Source organism: Sus scrofa, chromosome 3 (genome assembly GCF_000003025.6).
Source record: "Sus scrofa isolate TJ Tabasco breed Duroc chromosome 3, Sscrofa11.1, whole genome shotgun sequence".
Taxonomy (NCBI): Eukaryota; Metazoa; Chordata; class Mammalia; order Artiodactyla; family Suidae; genus Sus; species Sus scrofa.
In genome coordinates, this window is record NC_010445.4 from 93,964,368 (window position 1) to 93,984,057 (window position 19,690).

Genomic DNA, 19,690 nt, shown 5'->3' on the forward strand with positions numbered 1-19,690 from the left:
AGTTATCCCAGCACCACTTATTGAACAGGCTGTCTTTTCTCCACTGTATATTCTTGCCTCCTTTGTCATAGATTAGTTGGCTGTAGGTGCATGGGTTTAATTCTGGGCTTTCTATCCTGTTCCACTGATCTATATTTCTGTCTTTGTGCCAGTACCATATGGTTTTGATAATTGTTGCTTTGTAGTATAGTCTGAAGCCCAGGAGCCTGATTCCTCCAGCTCCATTTTTCTTTTTTCAGGATGTCTTTTGCTATTCTGGGTCTTTTGTGCTTCCAAACAAACTTTAAAATATTTTGTTTGAGTTCTGTGAAAAATGTCCTTGGTAATTTGAGAGGGATTGCATTGAATGCATAGATTGCCTTGGGTAGTATAGTCATTTTGATATTGACCCTTCCAATCCAAGAGCATGGTATGTCTTTCTGTCTATTTGTGTCCTCTTTGATTTCTTTCATCAGTGTCTTATAATTTTCAAAGGACAGGTCTTTTGTCTCTTTAGGTAGGTTCACTCCTAGGTATTTTATTCTTTTGGATGCGATGGTAAACGGGATTGCTTCCCTGACTTCTCTTTCTGATTGTTCATTGTTAGCATATAGAAATGCCATCAATTTCTGTGTATTAATTTTGTATGCTGCGACTTCATCAAATTCATTGATGAGGGTAAAAGGTAAATTCATTGTAGGGCAATGATACTGAAAATGATCTGCTAGCAGGACTTTTATGTGAGAGAGGAGTGCTGGCTAAGGTAACTCATTTGCATGATCCTGGCAAGAGACTTCACTCTGAAAAGAAGTTCCAGCCTGGAGACTATGGACCTCTCCACAAATAGCTCTTCCTAAATCTGTGTTCTGAGTCACAGGAGAGTAGGAGTCTATACAGGGTAGGAGGGTATACAGGGCACAGGGCAGAGCTACAGCTATAGAACTGGATGCAGATGAGCAGATTCATCTGTACGTGGGTTCCTAAGGTGGAAATAGCATTTGCCGTAAGAACATCTGGAAAGACATCACTTAAAATCAAATTCAGAGGAAAATATAAATGATCATTTAGAACCAGTAGAAGTTTGAAAGCAGGTTTTGAAAGATGAATTCTGTCAGTCATGTAAATTTCTGGTAAGCATAATTAACAAAGCAAATTAAAAAGTAGTTTGTGAGAAACTTAGAACTGCCTGGATTTTATCTTCTGAAAGAGCCTGTAATCCTAATGGTTGTGAATTGTTCTAAGTGTTTTTAGGTTTTCTGATCTGCAGATAGATAGGTCAGTTTCCCCATGATACCTGCATAACCTCTCCAAAAATTACATGGCCACACGTATTTTTAAAAATTTATTACTTAAATTTATCTGAAGTTAGATAATCTTCATTTCCCCCTAACTGCTTGGTTTAGAATAGAGGCGCTCAGGATATAGTTTAGAATGAATGGAGCCATTCAAACGGAGACAAAAATGATAGAAGTGTCTTTCAGTGGTTGGTTTAAAACTGATTTCTGTACTTCTTAAAAGTTAGGAAAAATGACAGCTAGAAGGAGGAATTGCCCTTCTGTTTTGGAGGTGAGGCTACATAGGGTTAATATAATGCTGTGTGCTGTATAGCTCTTGAGAGTTTTGTCTGATAAGCTTTATGCTCCCCAGATGTTTCATGTGAAGAATAGCATGTACTGAAGATGCTTATATCGTAAGGGCAAGGGAATGGTTCCTATAGCACAATGTAAATTACTCATTAGCTGTTTTATTTGTTCTAAAGTGCTGGCTCTACTTATTGCCTATTAGAATACCTAAGAAGTACTGCCATTAGTTAAAACATAATGCATGGTACAGGATGATACTGATGCATGGTATTTTACAGCTTTCATGATAAATTTTAAAATATTATTTTGTTTAATACAATAGTGCCATGTTTTAAGTACAAGAAGTACAGTTACTTGCTTTGCAGTTGGGAAACTGAGGCTCAGATGTTAAGTGACCTGGCCAAGGTCATAGGACCAGTAAATAGCTGACGTGGCCCTGTATCTCAGGTCATTCTCACTCCACTGTCTGATGTCATTTCCCAGAAAAGCAAAGTTCCCAAGTAGAATATGAAGTGTTTTTTTAAAGTAGCCTAATGTTTTCATATAATTATTTTTTAAAATTTGTTGAATATTTGAAACTAATTTCAAAAAAAAAAAAATCCCCATTATCTAATCCCAAATATCTGATCATCATTTTAGGTAACTTGCAGCAGTTTATAAACTTCCATTCAGTGATGTAACATATTAGCTGGTTTATGGAGTAAAAAGGTTGGGTATCACTTTAATGACATTACAAGGTTAAAAATCTATTTGTACCTGATATATTTTGCATGTTATAATTAAGTAAAGTGTATTTAAACTGTTTGCTGTGAAATCACATAGTAACAAACAGATGCCATCCACATCACTGAAATTCATCCTTAAAATTCTGAAAACAAAATGTGAAAGGTCACCATGTGTCTTTGGCCAACTAGAACAGTTAGTGACCATACTTGCTAGGGTAGATTGATGAAGAGTACAGGCATTCTTTTTTTCCTTAGTTGAAGTATAGTTGATTTGCAATGTTGTGTTAGTTTCTGGTTTACAGCAAAGTTATTGTTATATATATATAACTGAAAAGAATGCCTAATTTTATGGATATGTGTATTATACACACATCCAACTACTGCAATGTTGTGTTAGTTGCTGGTTTACAGCAGTTATTCAGTATATATATGTATATATATATATATGTGTGTGTGAAAAGAATGCATAATTTTGTGGATATGTGTATTAAACACACGTCCAACTACCACATAACAGAATTCATCTTTCCTTCTTGTCAAACATGGTCCATACAAATGTAGATGTCATTTTTAAAAAACGCTTTTAAAGTACTTCAAATGTGGGCAGGATTTTTTAAATAACTTTAGAGCTGGCTTATTTGAGGAATGGTGATGTTTTAGATTGTAATGACAACTTATTTCATATGTGCCTATTATAAATACGAACCAAAAGATTATTACTGGTTATAACTCACATGAATTGGTCATTTGTACAATATGCCAGATACTCTTATAGGTATAGTTATAAGTCCCACCTCATATATTATCTCGTTTGATCATTACAGTAACCCTGCGAGGTGAGTTTTATGGTAATCCTTATTTTGCAGATAAGAAACCAAGGCACTGGAAGATTTAGGTGACTTACCCAGGGTCACATTTTTTACTTAAAAACATTTTTTTTAAATTGAAATGTAGTTGATTTACAATTTTGTATTAGTCTCAGGTGTCCAGCAAAGCAATTCAATTATACACACATTTTTTTCCATCTTCTTTTCCATTATAGGTCATTGTGTTATGTATAGTTCCCTTTAGTATACTGTAGGGCCGTCCCTGTTATCTGTTTTATATAGTAGTGTGAATATGTTAGTCTCAAACTCCTAATGATCCCTCCACCCTTTCCCCCTTTGGTAACCATAAGTTTTTGTTTTCAAAGTCTGAGTCTATTTTTGTTTTGTAAGTTAAGTTCATTTGTATCATTTTTTTAGATTTCACATACAAGTGAAATCGTATTTGTCTTTCTCTGTTTCTCTAGGTCCATCCATGATGCTGCAAATGGCATTATTTCATTATTTTTCTGGCTGAGTAATATCCCATTTGTATCTATATCACATCTTCTTTTTCCATTCATTTGTTGATGGACATTTAGGTTGCTTCCATGCCTTGGCTATTGTAAATAGTGCTGCAGTGGACATAGGGGTGCATATATATCTTTTTGAATTAGAGATATATGCCGAGAAGTAGGATTTCTGGATTGTGTGGCAACTCTAGTTTTTTAAGGACTTTCCATACTGTTCTCCATAGGGAGTTGCACCAAGTTAACATTCCCACCAACAGTATTAGGATAGTTCCTGTTCCTCCACACATTCTCCAGCATTTATTATTTGTAGACTTTTTAATGATGGCCATTCTGACTGGTGTGAGGAGATAGCTCCTTATAGTTGTGATTTGCATTTCTCTAGTTATATTGAGTATCTTTTCACATGCCTGTTTGCCATCCATGTCTTCCTTGGAGAAATGTCTGTTTAGGTCTTCTGTCCATTTTTTGATTGGGTTGGGCTTTGCTCTTTTGTTATTGAGGTTTATGATCTGTTTATGTCTTTTGGAAATTAATCCTAGGGTCACATACTTAACAAATGGCAGGGCTGCGACTCAAATCCAGTCTAATACAAAAGTCAGTGCTCTTGGTCACTATTCTGTTGTACTTAGAACATGCTTTGAAATATACCAAACTCTACGTACTAGTATATTTTCCTTTACTAAAATGTAAGCAGAGTTTTATAGTAATGCCTGCTCAGAACAAAGTAGGATGGTCTTCAAAAGGAAATAAGCTTGTGTAATTTTGAAATGTCTTTCAACCAGCAAGAGTATCGATTTTTTAACAGAAAAAAACATTGTTATTTAAGAAGGTTTTTTTTAGCTTGGTGAAATTTTTTTATTTCTGGGAGAAAAATAACTTATTGTTAGTACCATGTACCAAAATCCTATAATATCAGGCCTTTGTTAATCCTGACTATTTTAAGAAAAAAATGACCTTTTTTGTTTTTAAGTGCTGAAATATATAAAGAGGCATCTGAGTTAGAGGAAAGATAATAGTAGTACTCTAAGCAGGGTGCTTTCTTCATATGTTGTAGGTACTCATTTTTAGAGTTTTTCTTTTGACTCTAACCATAATAATTTTACCCATTTGCATTATCTAATGTAATGCAAAATGAATTTTTCCCCTAAGAGTTTTTTTTAAAAACACTTTAAAATTTATTAAAAAAAAATTGGATAAAAAGATGGTCATTTTGGTCACAGACACTTGTGACTTTCTTTACATGAATGTCTGAGTTTTCCTTAAACAAGACAATTATATATAGCTATCTTAAATTATGACAATTTGGAGAAATGTTTATAGCAACACAGCTGAATTGCCTGTTCAGTGGATGATGCTATGTGTGTTTTTTTAACCCTCTTTGTGGCATGAGGAACGTTAAATAGAAACTCCTCCTAGAAACATCTCCGTATGTGAGACAATAGTTTTAAGTGGAAAACTTTAAGATGTAGGTCTGATTATGAAAATATGTGACTAAGGTAGGAGTGTTTGACAAGTCACTACGAATTGTTGCCATAGGATAGTTTTAATTTTTAAAAAAGCAGTTATAGGAAGGTTAGGAAATTGCTTGAAGAAAGGTTATTCATCAGCAACCGCCCCAACTCCCTTCAGCAGCTCCTTTTGCCCTTCCCCATCTTGGTCTACAAAAACCAGGTGAAGAAATGCTCTTCTTAAAAAAAGTAAAAGTAAAAGTAAAAAAAAAAAAAAAAGTCTTTTTTTTTTTTTTAAATGACTGCATTACAAATAAGGACTACTGTTTTCAGGAAAGTCAAGCAGGAAAGACTAATCCATTACTAGCAAACAGTCTTCAAAAGCCAGTCCTTATTTTAATTTGCCGATGGCATGGATTCCTTGAGATGTTGACTAGAGAGTTCCAAGGCTTAACCTCTCAGTAGGCAAAAGTTTCTGACTAGTATTTACTTTGTTTTTGGTATTCCCCTGGAGGTGACGTATGGCAGCTGTTTAAAGAATGTGTGTGTAGGAGTTCAGTGGCTCAGTGGTTAACAAATCCGACTAGGAACCATGAAATTTCGGGTTTGATCCCTGGCCTTGCTCAGTGGGTTAAGGATCTGGCATTAACGTGAGCTATAGTGTAGGTCACAGACGCGGCTCTGATCTAGTGTTGCTGTGGCTCTGGCGTAGGCCCCAGCTGTAGCTCTGATTCGACCCCTAGCCTGGGAACCTCCATATGCCCCAGGTGTGGCCCTAAAAAGACAAAAAATGAAAAAATTAAATAAATAAAAATAAAGAATGTGTGTGTAAATGTGTATCCATGTGTTTGGAAACAAAGAGCCACACTGAGATTACACAGTGATTAAAAGAGAGTTTAGTAACCCGAACTGGAATCTGGCTGGGAGTCACGAGGGACGACTATTCTCCCTCCACTTTGACAGCACCCTTTACCCAAGTGCGGGTGCTCACAGTTGGCTGAGGATGCAGACACGTAGCATGAGAAACAGAGGAAAGAGTATGACCCCAAATGTTTACATAGAATGTTAAATAAAAACTACTAAGGTAAGAAGTTCAATGCTTTACATAGATAGTAAACTATGCATATTATTTTATTTGTAACCCCATGTGTTAAGATGGGACACTATTAAAGTAACAATCACTTAAAAAGCAACAACCAACAAACCAGTATTTAATTTGGTACTTAAAATTAATAATTAAAAATCAATGGAAGCAATGCCTAAAATAACTAAGATAATTCACAATAAAAACCATTAATTAGTTCAGGCTCTACTTATTGGAAATATGATTAATTCAACATAGGCTAACTTAAAATGTACCTTTAGAGATAGATAAGGATATAAGCAAAATATTAAGATTTCAGGAAGCCCCTAAAATTATTTTTTAAGAACTTCAGAACTGATTATCTATATGCAAAAAAAACCCAAAACAAAACTATAACTTTAAGTTCATTCATACATGACCTTATTTGAAGCAGTGTATTTTCATTCACTAGCAAAATTCATGTCAGTAAGATATTTTTGAAGTATTTTATTTTTCCAGACATTTCACTACTTGGAACTAGCTGTTCCAGCGATTAGCCTGAATTTCTATGGAAACCTAAGTCTTAAATGAAGACATGCTTCTGAAAATAAGGCAGCTTTTCTACAATCTGTTTATGAACACAAAACAAATCTTTGGTTTTAAAGTGGCAGGGAGGATTTTGCAAAAAGGAAATACTCAAGAACCAAAGCAACGAAAAGGCTCTTAATAAGCAATGGGAAACTCCAAATCCCATCAAGGTCAATAGAGTACCTAAGGCACCTCAGGTTCAGATGATATAATCATCTTTGCTTAGAGTTCTAATAATCTATATACAGGATTTTTACCATCTTAAGAATATGAAGCCGAAAAGGTAATGTCCAACAACGATCATTGTGAGTAGGAAAGAAGAAAATCATAAGAGTTGATAAAGGGGAAGATATCAGAGATCATCTCCTCTACCGCTGCTATTTAAAAGATGAGGAAACTGAGGCCCAATCAAGAAACAGAGGTGACGCCAGAGTGTGGGTTTCTAGATTCCTAGTCTGTTTCTCTTAGGGCAGGACAAATTTCTAGATTTTAAACCTTACTGGCTAGAAAGCCAAGTGTAAAGAGCTTCGGAGATGTGAATTTAAGGAAGAAAAACGAAAATTCCCATCAAATCCCCAAAGGCAAGTTGGAAATAAATGTATAATACTTTACTGTCTTAATTCTATGTGTTGGACAACTTTGCTAATATACTAAGTGAGTTTTATACAGTTCTTTCAATTCTCTCTAAAAACAGCAGACCAAAATGAAATGAGAAAGTTAACATCAGATTCCATCTGCGCATACATAAGGGCATGGGACTTAACACGAACCGCCACTTCTTGGGAGAAAGAAGACATCCACTGTCCAGTTCAGGGAGAAAGATCCTGACCAGTTATCCAGTAGACTCTTCACTCTTCAATGGGGAGGATGATGCTTATATTTAAAAAAATCTCTACAAAGCTCACATACAAGACAGTACATCCTAGATTTGTGACTGATATGAGCATTTAAGGCTATCATTTTCAAGTATAAAAGTTTAGTGTTCCATTACCCAATCTGTGCAATAGACATAGCTATAAGCTCAAGTCATGGAGATTAACAAGCTCACCAAAGACATAAAAAAAAAAAATCATAATTTAGGTAACAGCAAGTTTAAATATAGGAAAGGCAGGGGGAAACAATTCATGGATTAGATTATGCTTCTCTGAATTGCATTAGTTTGTTCACACGGAAACTGTGTCTAACACTGTTGTCTGTTGAATGCCATTTGGAATAAGGTGGATGGACGGCAGACCTTAAACAAGGACGCTTAATTAGGTAACAGAACTAGTAATTCAGGTGGTTCACCTCTAGCACAGTTCTATGGCCTGTTTCCCTAGAGAAAGATTAGCAATGGCTCCAGTATACCAAATAAGATTCACACGTGAACATGAAAAAACATTTTTTTAAAGCCAGGCCTTTTACCCAGGGACCAACATGCACTGCTCGTGGATGAAATAAATCAATGTTTTACTTCTGGCTTAATGTAATATTGTGAAATACAATATGGTTGGAGAAAATGGGTATTTGGAAGCCAGTATGTCATTTAACTTACACTCCAGGTGTACAGAGAAGTTGTAGTTCTGTAACTTCTACTGTGGTTCCAATATCTGTATCTGAAAGGTGACATCAGTTTTATTCTGAAAGCAGTGGCTTTGTTATAAATTCCATGTAACATGCTTGAATTCTAGGTCTTTTTAACGCAATTTAAAGGTTCTTGTGGTTTGGTCAGCAGACACATTTTTCATTTCACTTGTGTACGAGCCAATGTGGAAATTAAAAAACAAAATTCCAACTAGTTCAGAGAGCTAAATTGAGTCCAGGATTATGGCAGTCTGACCCATAATCCCAAAATTTTAATTTGTAATTTTAGCATGTGTCTCATGCAGTTTGGGAGCATCAAACTAAATCTACAGTCGCCAGAAGCCTTGTTACAGTTGAATGCGCAATAACTAAAATGGGTACATTTTTAGTGTTCGTGATAAATGCAATTATGACCTTATTACACTTTTGGCATTCTTTAAGAAAGCACAGTACGCTTTAATATAGAAATATTTAGGTTACACTTAACTTGTGCTCAAGTAATAAAACATTTGTTCTTTATGATCTCATACATTCTCTCCTCAGGAATGGCCCATCTCCTGCACGCTTGGAGCGACCTTTGGCTACGTGGCTGGCCTTGTTATTTCACCACTCTGGATATACTGGAATAGAAAGAAACTTACATACAAGAGCAATTAATTGGAGCAAAGGGAGAAGATACCTCTTTGTGCAGATTCCATAAAGACTGTGCAGAAATGTATATGGTCTAAGCCAGGCAGTTCCACTTAACAGCACTGTTTGTTTTGTTTGTTTTGTTTTGTTTTTTAAATGTAGTTACAACAGGATGTGATTGTAGCTTTTTGAACTATGAAACCCCTGAGAGATTGTACCTTCTAGTTGAAATAAAGTATTTATAATAGATTGTGGCTTCAGATGCTCTTTGCTGCTTCTTGGACCTTTAAGAAACATTCTTAATGAACTTTATAGAATTCTGAGGACAGAGTTGTCGGGTTTTTTTTTTTTTTCTTTTTTTTTCCTTTCAAGTTTTATACTGCTTCATTATTGATAAGAGGTCTGGGTATAGCTGTAGCATTTCATATGCTTTCTGAGAGAAATGGACAGTTTCCTTGGCCACTGAAGATGTCTTCTCACGTAATCAAACAACAGTTTATACATCTTGATCCTATTCTTTTTTTCACTGTGTGTTTCTTTGGAGTTAAAATGGCTATGATAGCCTCATCAAAAACAGTCTTCAATCCCTTCTGGGTTAAAGCTGAACATTCCACATAGCAGCACGCACCTATCTGGGAGGGAGAAAAAAAAAAAAAAAACCACAAATACATAGTCTTTTTTTACGCAGCTGGTACCACACAAACATACCATTATAAGGAAAATTGTAAAATACAGCTATGCAAAAAAGAATGAAATCATCCATATTCATGATATCCAGAGATAGCTAACTGTTACAACACTGGTGTATAACCTTCCAGACTTTCTCTATGAAAAATTCTTTCATTCATCAAACATTTACTGGGTACCTACTATATGCGAAGCAGTGTTTTTTTGGTGCTGAGGACCAGGTCAATGAACTGAGCAACAGAGCAGAGTCCCCGCTGTGCAGTGCTTACATTTGCTTAAGTTCTACTGGGGTAGGAACACAGAGGAGAGAATGCAGAGCAGATGTCGGCATCCTTTTTGGAGACAAAAAGCAGAGTGAGGGCGGTGCAGGGTGCAGAGGGCAGTGGTGGTGCTGGTCAGGGAAAGCGGCTCAACCAGGTCAAGTCTGAGCCCTGAGGGACACCTGGGGGAAGAGCTTCCAGGCAGATGGAGCCAGAGATGCGAGGACCCTGGGGCAGGAGCATGCCTGGAGGGCTCAGAGGCAGAAAGCAGCCAGAGTGGCAGAGGGGAGGGAGCAGGGGAATGGGGACAGGCGAGGTCAGTGAGGCAGCCTCGAGGTCACTGTCAGGGCTTTGGCTCCTACTCTGAGAGGGGACCTATCCATCCATCCATCCATTTGTTCACTCATTCTTTGAAAACTTACAGAGCACTCTCATTTCCCAAATGTGAGACTACAGCAAGGAACAAAATTAAGTTCCTACCCTACTCTCATGAAGTGGACACTTTATTCTTTTATTTATTTATTTTATTTTTTTGTCTTTTCTAGGGCTGCGCCTGTGACACATGGAGGTTCCCAGGCTAGGGGTTGAACTGGAGCTACAACTGCTGGCTTAGGCCACCTCCACAGCAATGCCAGATCTGAGCCACACCTGTGACCTACGCCACAGCTCACAGCAAGGCCGGATCTTTAACCCACTGAGCAAGGCCAGGGATTGAACCCACAGCCTCATGGTTCCTAGTCGGATTCGTTAACCACTGAGCCACGACGGGAATGCCTAATGGACATTTTAGAGGGAGAAGACCATAGACTAATAAACACAGAGGCAGAATGTCAGAAGATAATGTGTGCTTTGGAGAAAAAAATGGGGAAGGAGATGGGGGGGGGGAGATGAGGCAAGGTCTCACTGAGAAAGTGGTATGTGAGCAGAGACCTGAAAGGGAAAGAGTGAAGAATGCCCACACAGGGAAGAATATCCCAGGCAGAGGGGGCAGGACAAAGGCCCTGAGGTAGAAGACGGGGCAACAGTTCGGAGGCCTGGAGCCTGGAGTACAATGAGTCAGGCGGAAAGGTAGCAGGGCCTCGGGCCTTTATTTACTGGGGTGAGCTGAGGAGCCACTGGAGGATTCTGAGCAGAGCAGTGAGGTGATGGAGCTTCTATTGTTAAAGACTCACTCTGGCTGCTGTGTCCAGAAGAGGTTAACAGACAGAGATGTGGAAAGGTGAGTGAGAGGCTGTTGCAGTAATCCAGGCCAGAGAGGGAGGGGCCCTGAACCCGGTGCCAGGGGAGGGGCTGGTGAGGAGCATTTGGATTCTGGATTTATTCCAAAGGTAGAACGACCATGTTTGGTGGAAGGGTTTGCAGTAGGGAGGCTGAAAGGGCAAAATCAAGTGTGACTTCCAGGCTTTTGACTTGTGTTACTGGGAAGATGGGTCTGGAAGGGAAATCCGGGAATTCTGCTTTGGACATGTTCATTTTGAGATGCTTCCTACCCAGATGAACTTGTTGCATGGACAGGTGGATAACCAAGCCTAGAGTTTAAGGAAGAGGTCCAGGCTGCAGAGAGAAATTTGGGCCTCTCAGCCGCAGATCATTCAAATCACAAGACTGATAGAAGCTCACCAGGCCTGGAGAGTGAGTGTGGATAGAGACATCCAAGAAGCCTGAGTGCTAATCCCTGGACCAGCCCACATTCAGAGATGGGGACATGAGGAGATGGAAGAGAGGCCAATGAGAGGGGAGAGAGCCCAAGAGAAGGCATTCAAGGAAGCCAGGTGAATGTGTTTCAAGAAGGAACCGATGGTGTCAAATGCAGCTGATAGGTCTAGAAATGGGATATTCTGCAAACACTTTTTTTCTTAAGCTACATAATAAACATGAACATCTTAATAAGCATATTAGTATAAATTTTTAATAGATGCAGGGTTTTTGTTTTTTTGCTGTTATAAACACTGCATGAATTTTATAACCAACTCTTTAAGCACATTCCATATTATTTTCTTAGGATAAACTCCTACCTACGGAATTGCCCGATCAAAAGTGTACATGATTTTAAAGCTTTTGCATATTGTCTGGAGTTCCATCATGGATCAGCGGTAATGAACCCTACTGGCATCCGTGAAGATACTGGTTCAATCCTCAGCCTCACTCAGTGGACTGGGGATCTGGCATTGCCATGAGCTGTGGTGTAAGTTGCAGGCATGGCTTGGATCCCGAGTTGTGGTGGCCATGGTGTGGGCCAGCGGCTGCAGCTCCATTTCGACCCCTGGCCTGGGAACCTCAATATGCGGTGGATGTGGCCCTCAAGAGCAAGAAAAAAAAAAGTTTTGGCGTATTGTCAAAGCTGCTTTTATGCTTTTACTCAATGAGCAACAGTAGAACATTGTGTCCATTTCTTTGCACCCTTGCATCAGTGGGTATTGCAATTAATTTCTCATTTTGGGGGCCAATTTTATAGCTGGAAATTGAACTTACATTTGACCACCAGGGAGTATGAACATACTTCTTATCTTCGATTGCAATCTGCAATTTTTGGTGACTCTCCCGTTGCTGTTCTCTTTTTCTTTTGGGGTATATGTCTTTTTCTGATGAATTCCTATGCGAGGGGCTCCTGTACACTCAGGGTATTAACCCATTTTTTGCCATAAATGTCAAGTTTATTATGTGACTTTTCACTTTGTTCCTGCCATTTGATGTGGCATTAAATTTTTATGTAGTTAAATCATCAATGGTTTCACTTATGACTTGTACCTTTATGACATTTAGAAATTCCTTCTCTCCCAAGATGACAGAAGTTAATACACGGAATTTCTAAAGTGACTTGTTAGTGAAGCTATATATCTTTTGCTTAGGAAAAATCATCCTCCGAAAAGTTTTCCTGCTTTCTCCTGCCTCCTGATAGTATTTTTTAAAAAGATCTTATAAGATTCCATTTCCACAAAAGTCCTATTAAAGTCATAACATCTAAAAAATAGAATCCAATAATGGTAGAGCCAAATGAAAATAAAACTCAGCCTCGCTTTGGGGAGAGTAAGAATATAAAATAAAAGGTATTTTATGCATCACAGTTATATTTTTAGAATCATAATATTTTCTACATGTCCTAAAAAGATTGGAAGAGAATTCAATACATTTCTTCTCCAGCCTGGCCATGCTTCTTGTTTTTAACTGCAGATTAAATTGCCCTCCTCTCCCTACCTACGCCATGAGTCTTCACTAAAGACAAGGCCTGATTTGGCACAGCCCAAATGGTTACATAATTAAGATGCCCCTTTTTCTTTCTTTTTGGCTTTTTAGGGCTGCACCCGCAGCATATGGAGGTTCCCAGGCCAGGGGTCAAATCGGAGCTGCAGCTGCCAGCCTACACCACAGCCACAGCAATGAGGGATCCAAGCCACATCTGTGACATACACCACAGCTCATGGCAACACCAGATCCTTAACTCACTGAGCGAGGCCATGAATCGAACCCGTGACCTCATGGTTCCTAGTCTGATTCGTTTCCACTGAGCCACAAAGGGAACTCCAAGATGCCCCTTTTTTTTCTGACCACTCTGTCTTGACTTACTAGGCAAATACCGGTAACAGGGTAGCACAGGTGTAAAGACCAGAGTCAGGCCTTTCCTGAGGCTCAGTTCTGCCATTTCTTACCTGCAGAACCTCACAAGTGACCTGACATTGCCATACCTTGGTTTTCTCTTCCATAAAACAGAGGAACTAGTCAGACTGACCTCATTGAGTCAATGCAAGAACTGAACCATCTAACACATGTACAACACTCAGCATGGGCCCTGGCATACAGTAAATAATATGCACAATACATGTTAGCTTCTATTATTACCTTAGCTTTGCTTACATTTAAGTTCTGTAAAGGTTACATTACCTCTTTTGCTAGTTTCTGTCCTTGTTCCACACATATAGGTTTTTCTTTCATATCATTCAGTCTTGCTAAAGTTTTGGGGTCATCTCGGAGATCAATCTAGTTAAGAAAGGTCAGTCACGTCCCGTCATATTATGTCATGAAAGATAAAGCATGTAGTCCCATTTAAAGCCCAAATATCAAAAAAAAGATCACAAAAGAACCTGATTTTTTTCAACCAACCAATACAGTATTTGCTTTCTTCTGTTACTACTTCTTCCAAAAATGTGATGGAATTTATTATAACTCACAATTGAGATTAAACACGTGTCTCATTTGCTAGACCCAAGGGCCATGTGCTTGAGAGCACGACCACAAGGCAGGCCAGAGAGATTCTTCTTAAATGCATGAAATCAAAGTGGACTTACCTGAGTTCCTATTAATAAAAAGGGTACATTTGGTGCGTATTCCTTAAGTTCTGGCACCCACTCCTCTTTCACATTTTGAAACGAGGCTGGATTTACCACAGAGAAGCATATAAGGAAGACATCAGTCATTGGATAAGATAAAGGCCTCAGACGATCATAGTCTTCCTGAGGAAGAAAGAAAAAACACGTTATTTCCATTTCTGTAGTTTACGAAAAATGTGTTTCTTAGATTAGATGGTCCAAGCAGCAAAGCCAGGACTGATCCACACATGGAATATGTAGCATTCATTCGACATAAAACAACAGAATCCCATTCACATCTGCTATTCTTCCTTTAGATGTTCTGAACACCAGTGGGGTTAAAATATGACAATATCATTAACTACAATGAAATTTTGAGAAAATACCTTGCAATTATGAGAGTTGTCACTGGAAGCTTTTTTTTTTTTTTTTTGGCTGTGCTTGCAGCATGCAGAAGTTCAGGGCTAGGAACTGAACCTGTGCCGCAGCAGTAACCTGACCACAGCATTGACAACACCGGATCCTTAACCCACTGAGCTACCAGGAAACTCCCACTGGAAGCATTTTTAACTGAAAAGTTGGCACACAGAACTGACTGTAGCCAGATGTCTAAGTATTGTCATTTATAATAAGTACTATATCCTGAATGTTTACCATGTGTTATCGTGAATGTGGAAACATATGACCCACATGCTCTCTTGCGTATTCCTTACTCTTCGCAACAACTAACTGTGTGACATAAGAACCATTATCTCTGTCTTCCATTTGCATAAAATGAGGAACAGAAGTTAAATAACTTGTATCAGGATATACAGCAAGTAAAGATGAGATTCAAACCCTGGCAGTTTTACTCCTGAACCTACACCTTAACCACGATACAGCTTCACCAAGACCTTAAATCTATGCGTTCCCTGTTTATACAGTTTTCTTAACTGTGTGTGTGGGTGTGTATGCATGCGTGCGTGAGCATGTATGTGTGAAAATTTAAAGATAGAAACATATGGAGTAAATCCACAAAAATCCCCTTCCTCCCCAATTTGCATTCCTTTCCTGAAATGCAGATTCTGCACCCTTCAGCATGTCTTGGAGACAGTTCCAGAGCAAAGTACGTTTCACTGCTATATAATTTGAAACCACTGCTTCGTACTCCATGGAAGGGCTTGTACAATTTATGGCTGATTTGGCCTCTATCACAAAGGCAGTGAAGATCCTGTTTTGCTTAGACTATTTCTGTGACACAAAATTCTGCTCATTTAGTTTCTAGTGAGCAAACAGAGTTGGGATTCCATTTTTGTCAGGGCTAGCCTCTCACCTGGTTTCAAGGAAACTTTATCTTTTTTTTTTTTTTGTCTTTTGTCCTTTTAGGGCTGCACCCATGGCATATGGAGGTTCCCAGGCTAGGAGTCTAATCAGAGCTGTTGCCACCGGCCTACGCCACAGCCACAGCCACAGCAATGCCGGATCCTTAACCCACTGAGCGAGGCCAGGGATTGAACCTGCAACCTCATGTTCCTAGTCGCATTCGTTTCCACTGCGCCACGACAGGAACTCCATAAGCCGCCACCCCTCTGAAATGACCTGCTTCACTACTAGAAGTGCATGAATGTGGATCTAAAGGCTCATTAAAAACATCTTCCACTTGGAGTTTCAGCAGCAGGACTTTTCTCATGAAATGATTTTTATGTCATCTTCTGACATTTTTCTTACTATATGTTCAACTCAAGCATATTATTATCTCAAACTCTTGACTTTGGAGTTAACCGTTCTGTTTTTCTGTGATGCTTTTGAAGGGCACACCTACAGTTTCGAGCCAAGGGCACTGAAAGATTTCTCAGGTATTGGCTAGTCCAGGATAAGAGGGAACATGCCATCCCCAATCTTCTTTACTGTTTTCGTTTTGCTTTTTAGGACCATACCTGCGGCATATGGAAGTTCCCAGACTAGGGGTCATATCAAAGCTGCAGCTGCCAGCCTACACCACAGCCACAGTAACAGGGGATCCAAGCTACATCTGGGGCCTACGCCAAAGCTTGCTGCAACGCTGGATCCTTAATCCACTGGGCGAGGCCAGGGATCAAACCCACATCCTCATGGATACTAGTTGGGTTCTTAACCCACTGAGCTACAACAGGAACTCCCTACTGTTTATTATTAAAAGCAGAGGTCTCTAATTGGCTTCAAGTAAAGCAGTGTTCTGGTGTTAAGAAATTATTAATGAAGAAATCAAGAAGAGTAGGTAGAACACATGTTTGCATTCAGTCAGTTATTACAAGAAGACTATCATCAAAAACATAACATGTTTCGGGAGTTCCCGTCGTGGCTCAGTGGTTAATGAATCTGACTAGGAACCATGAGGTTGCGCGTTCAATCCCTGGCCTCGCTCAGTGGGTTAAGGATCTGGCGTTGCTGTGAGCTGTGGTGTAGGTCGCAGACACGGCTCAGATCCCACGTTGCTGTGGCTGTGGTGTAGGCCGGCAGCTGTAGCTCCAATTCGACCCCTAGCCTGGGAACCTCCATATGCCACGGGTGCAGCCCTAGAAAAGGCAAAAAGACAAAACAAACAAAACATAACATGTTTTAAAAATCAGCTTTGAGTGTTTGCTATGGTAGCACATATACTAAATCAGGAGCCATACAGAGATGATTAGCACGGACCCTACCCAAGGATGACATGCAAATTCGCCAAGTGTGCCATATTTTTAGAATGGATGTGTGTATATGTATAACTGATTCACTGCGCTGTGCACCTGAAACTAATACAATATTGTAAGTCAACTGTGCCCCAACATTTTTTTTTTAAAATCAGCTTTGAGTGTTAAAAAAGTACAATTCAGTGCATACGTATACTTCTCAGCTGCCTATCTCAACCTGCATGTTGAGAAGGGGAATAAAAGGGACAGCGTTTCATCTTAGCTTCCACCCGGCCATTCTATGTTCCTGAGCCACCTGCACAGAGCACGGTCTGGGAACGGGGGTCGTAATCCGTATTTCGAGATCTAATTTTCACAGAATTAGAAATGAGGACACTATCTCCTGGGATTAAATGGAATAAATGAAACAATTCAACTAAAGCACTCAGCTGAGTGCCAGGCACATAAAAGAACTCTTTCAACACTTTAACATAAATTCTTCATCCCACGGGAAACTGGTTCCCTTACTTTCTGCCAATCTGCACATGTCTCATCAGTCCCAACCCGGTCCCCCGCATCTCTCTCCAACCGCAGAGAAGAAACTTTGGGAGAAATAGAGTTTTCTACCCTGGCATCAAAACACACAAAACAAACTGAAGTCTCTTGAGGACAGTATAATTTTCAGATTAATCAAAGAGAATGAGATATTATTACTGTACCAGTCATTTGGGGACCAAAGAGTCTTAAGACTATTTAAAATGTAATAACCCCCAAAAGAATCCAACATAGCCATTTTTCAAAAAATCAAATTAGATTTTTTAATGGAAAGTTAACCTCATCAGGGAAACAGAATGTGCACTCTTTTCTGGGAGGGTATTACAAGATATAAAAAGTAAGTGAAGGCAAAATTCTCTAGAAATGCTTAATATTAATTCCTGATATTCTGTAGAACATAAGTCTATTGTATGGATTCCTTTCCTAACTATAGTGAATACTGACTTTCCTCAGTGAGAGACATGTGGGCTCAAAGGAAGGAAATTAGATAAATCACTTCCAGATATTTGTTAAGCTATAGATTTTTATTGAAATAGTTAAAATATGAAGAATTGGAGCTAGGAGTTCCCTTTAGGGCTTAGTGGTTAATGGACCCGACTAGGAACCATGAGGATGTAGGTTCGATCCCTGGCCTCGCTCAGTGGATTAAGGATCTGGTGTTGCTGTGAGCTGTGGTATAGGTCGTAGATGCGACTCAGATCCCGAATTGCTGTGGCTGTGGTGTAGGCCATCGCTACAGCTCCGATTAGATCCCTTGCCTGGGAATTTCCATATGCCTCAAGTGCAGCCCTAAAAAGAAAAAAAAAAAAAAAAAAAGAAGAAAAAAAAAAAGAATTGGAGCTAAAAGAAAAAGAAGACAAGTGTGTTTAGAACTCCTTGGAACGAACTGTTACTGCTTAAGTCTGAACTATCTAAGGTGAACTCCTTTGTCTCCAGCTAAATAACTGGCAGTGGTTATCAGAATGAGACCTTTCTGCTTCCATCCATTCTGAGTAATTAGAAGTCTAATAATAGATACCAAAGGGGAAAAAAAAAAAAGATCCCCTGTGCATCCTCTACCCTGCAACATATAAAATTGTTTATATTCACCGTACAGTATCTTGAGTGAACTTAACATGGAATTTTAGATTTGGAGATAAATAAATTGAATCATGCAAATCATTCTTCCTCAGCTACACATTTAAAATTTGAAAACACAAAGAAAGTTAGATGTGGAGTTGCCTTTACTCCAACTCCACATGTTGGAAAAGGAGAATTTTTTTTTTTTTTTTTTTTTTGTCTTTTTGCCTTTTCTAGGGCGCTCCCGAGGCATATGGAGGTTCCCAGGCCAGGGGTCTAATCTGAGCTGTAGCCACTGGCCTACACCACAGCCACAGCAACACCAGATCCCCAATCTGCTGAGCAAGGCCAGGGATCGAACCCGCAACCTCATGGTTCTTGGTTGGATTTGTTAACCACTGCGCCACAACGGGAACTCCCAAGTTGCCTTTACTTTTAAAAGTTCTATGTTCTCGAAAGAATCTGAAAGAGAATGGATGTGTGTACATGTATAACTGAATCACTTTGTTGTACAGCAGAAATGATTAAACCCTGTCAATCAACTATACCTCAAAAAAATTTTTTTTAAAAAAAGGAAAAAAACCCCAAAGTCCTAATTTCTCAAAGCCAATTCTCTACTGATCTCCTAATCAACAAATCAATTATATTTTTAGTCCAAGTTTTTGTTTGTTTGTTTTTTTCTTTTTAGGGCCACACCTGTGCCATATCCAAGTTCCCAGGCTAGGGGTCAAATCAGAGCTGTAGCTGCCGGCCACGGCCACAGCCACAGCCACAGCATCATCAGATCTGAGCTGTGTCTGTGATATACGCCAAAGCTCACGGCAACGCCAGATCCTTCACCCACTGAGCGAGGCCAGGGATGGAACACACGTCCTCATGGATACTAGTCAGGTTTGTTACTGCTGAGCACAACGGGATCTCATAACGATTTTTTTAAAAAGTAGATATTTAAACATTTCTGCCTGATACCTGAAGCATTCTCAGCATATTAAAGACATCTATTTTATATCAAAACCATGGAAAACAATGATGAATTAGGTCAACAGGATTGTTGAACTGCTTGGTAAAATCTTTAGCTTCTTGGAAAGTGGCTAAGTAACAGTGGTATCCTTTTTTTTTTTTTTTAAACAGTGTGTTCTAGTAGCTTAGTGATTAGGCTCTCCATTCTCTCAGGGGTGCCTGACCTGTGATGATGACAAGCCTCACCCTTCACCAGTATCTCAGGCTGACAATCTGACAAGAATCCCCAGACAAGAGACCAGCGGAATGTGCTCTGAGAG

At 39.2% G+C, this 19,690-nt stretch overlaps 2 protein-coding genes across 5 annotated transcripts in view; one reads left to right on the top strand and one right to left on the bottom strand.

Annotated features, from left to right (window-relative positions):
* Positions 1–9,164, top strand: part of PIGF (phosphatidylinositol glycan anchor biosynthesis class F) — a 47,646-nt gene extending 38,482 nt beyond the window's left edge. Inside the window, exon 6 of one of the 2 annotated variants that reach the window (XM_003125167.6) lies at positions 8,829–9,164. In XM_003125167.6, the coding sequence (XP_003125215.1) occupies positions 8,829–8,942 (114 nt within the window). In that variant the 3' untranslated portion in view covers positions 8,943–9,164. The remainder of the gene's footprint in view (positions 1–8,828) is intronic. The other variant, XM_013996176.2, reaches the window with a different exon arrangement.
* RHOQ (ras homolog family member Q) overlaps positions 6,178–19,690 on the bottom strand; it is a 42,116-nt gene continuing 28,603 nt past the window's right edge. For 2 of the 3 annotated variants that reach the window (XM_005662574.3, XM_021087559.1), the window contains 3 exons: positions 14,146–14,310; positions 13,742–13,837; positions 6,178–9,547 (listed from right to left, as the gene is read on the bottom strand). In XM_005662574.3, the coding sequence (XP_005662631.1) occupies positions 9,392–9,547; positions 13,742–13,837; positions 14,146–14,310 (417 nt within the window). In that variant the 3' untranslated portion in view covers positions 6,178–9,391. The remainder of the gene's footprint in view (positions 9,548–13,741; positions 13,838–14,145; positions 14,311–19,690) is intronic. The other variant, XM_005662575.3, reaches the window with a different exon arrangement.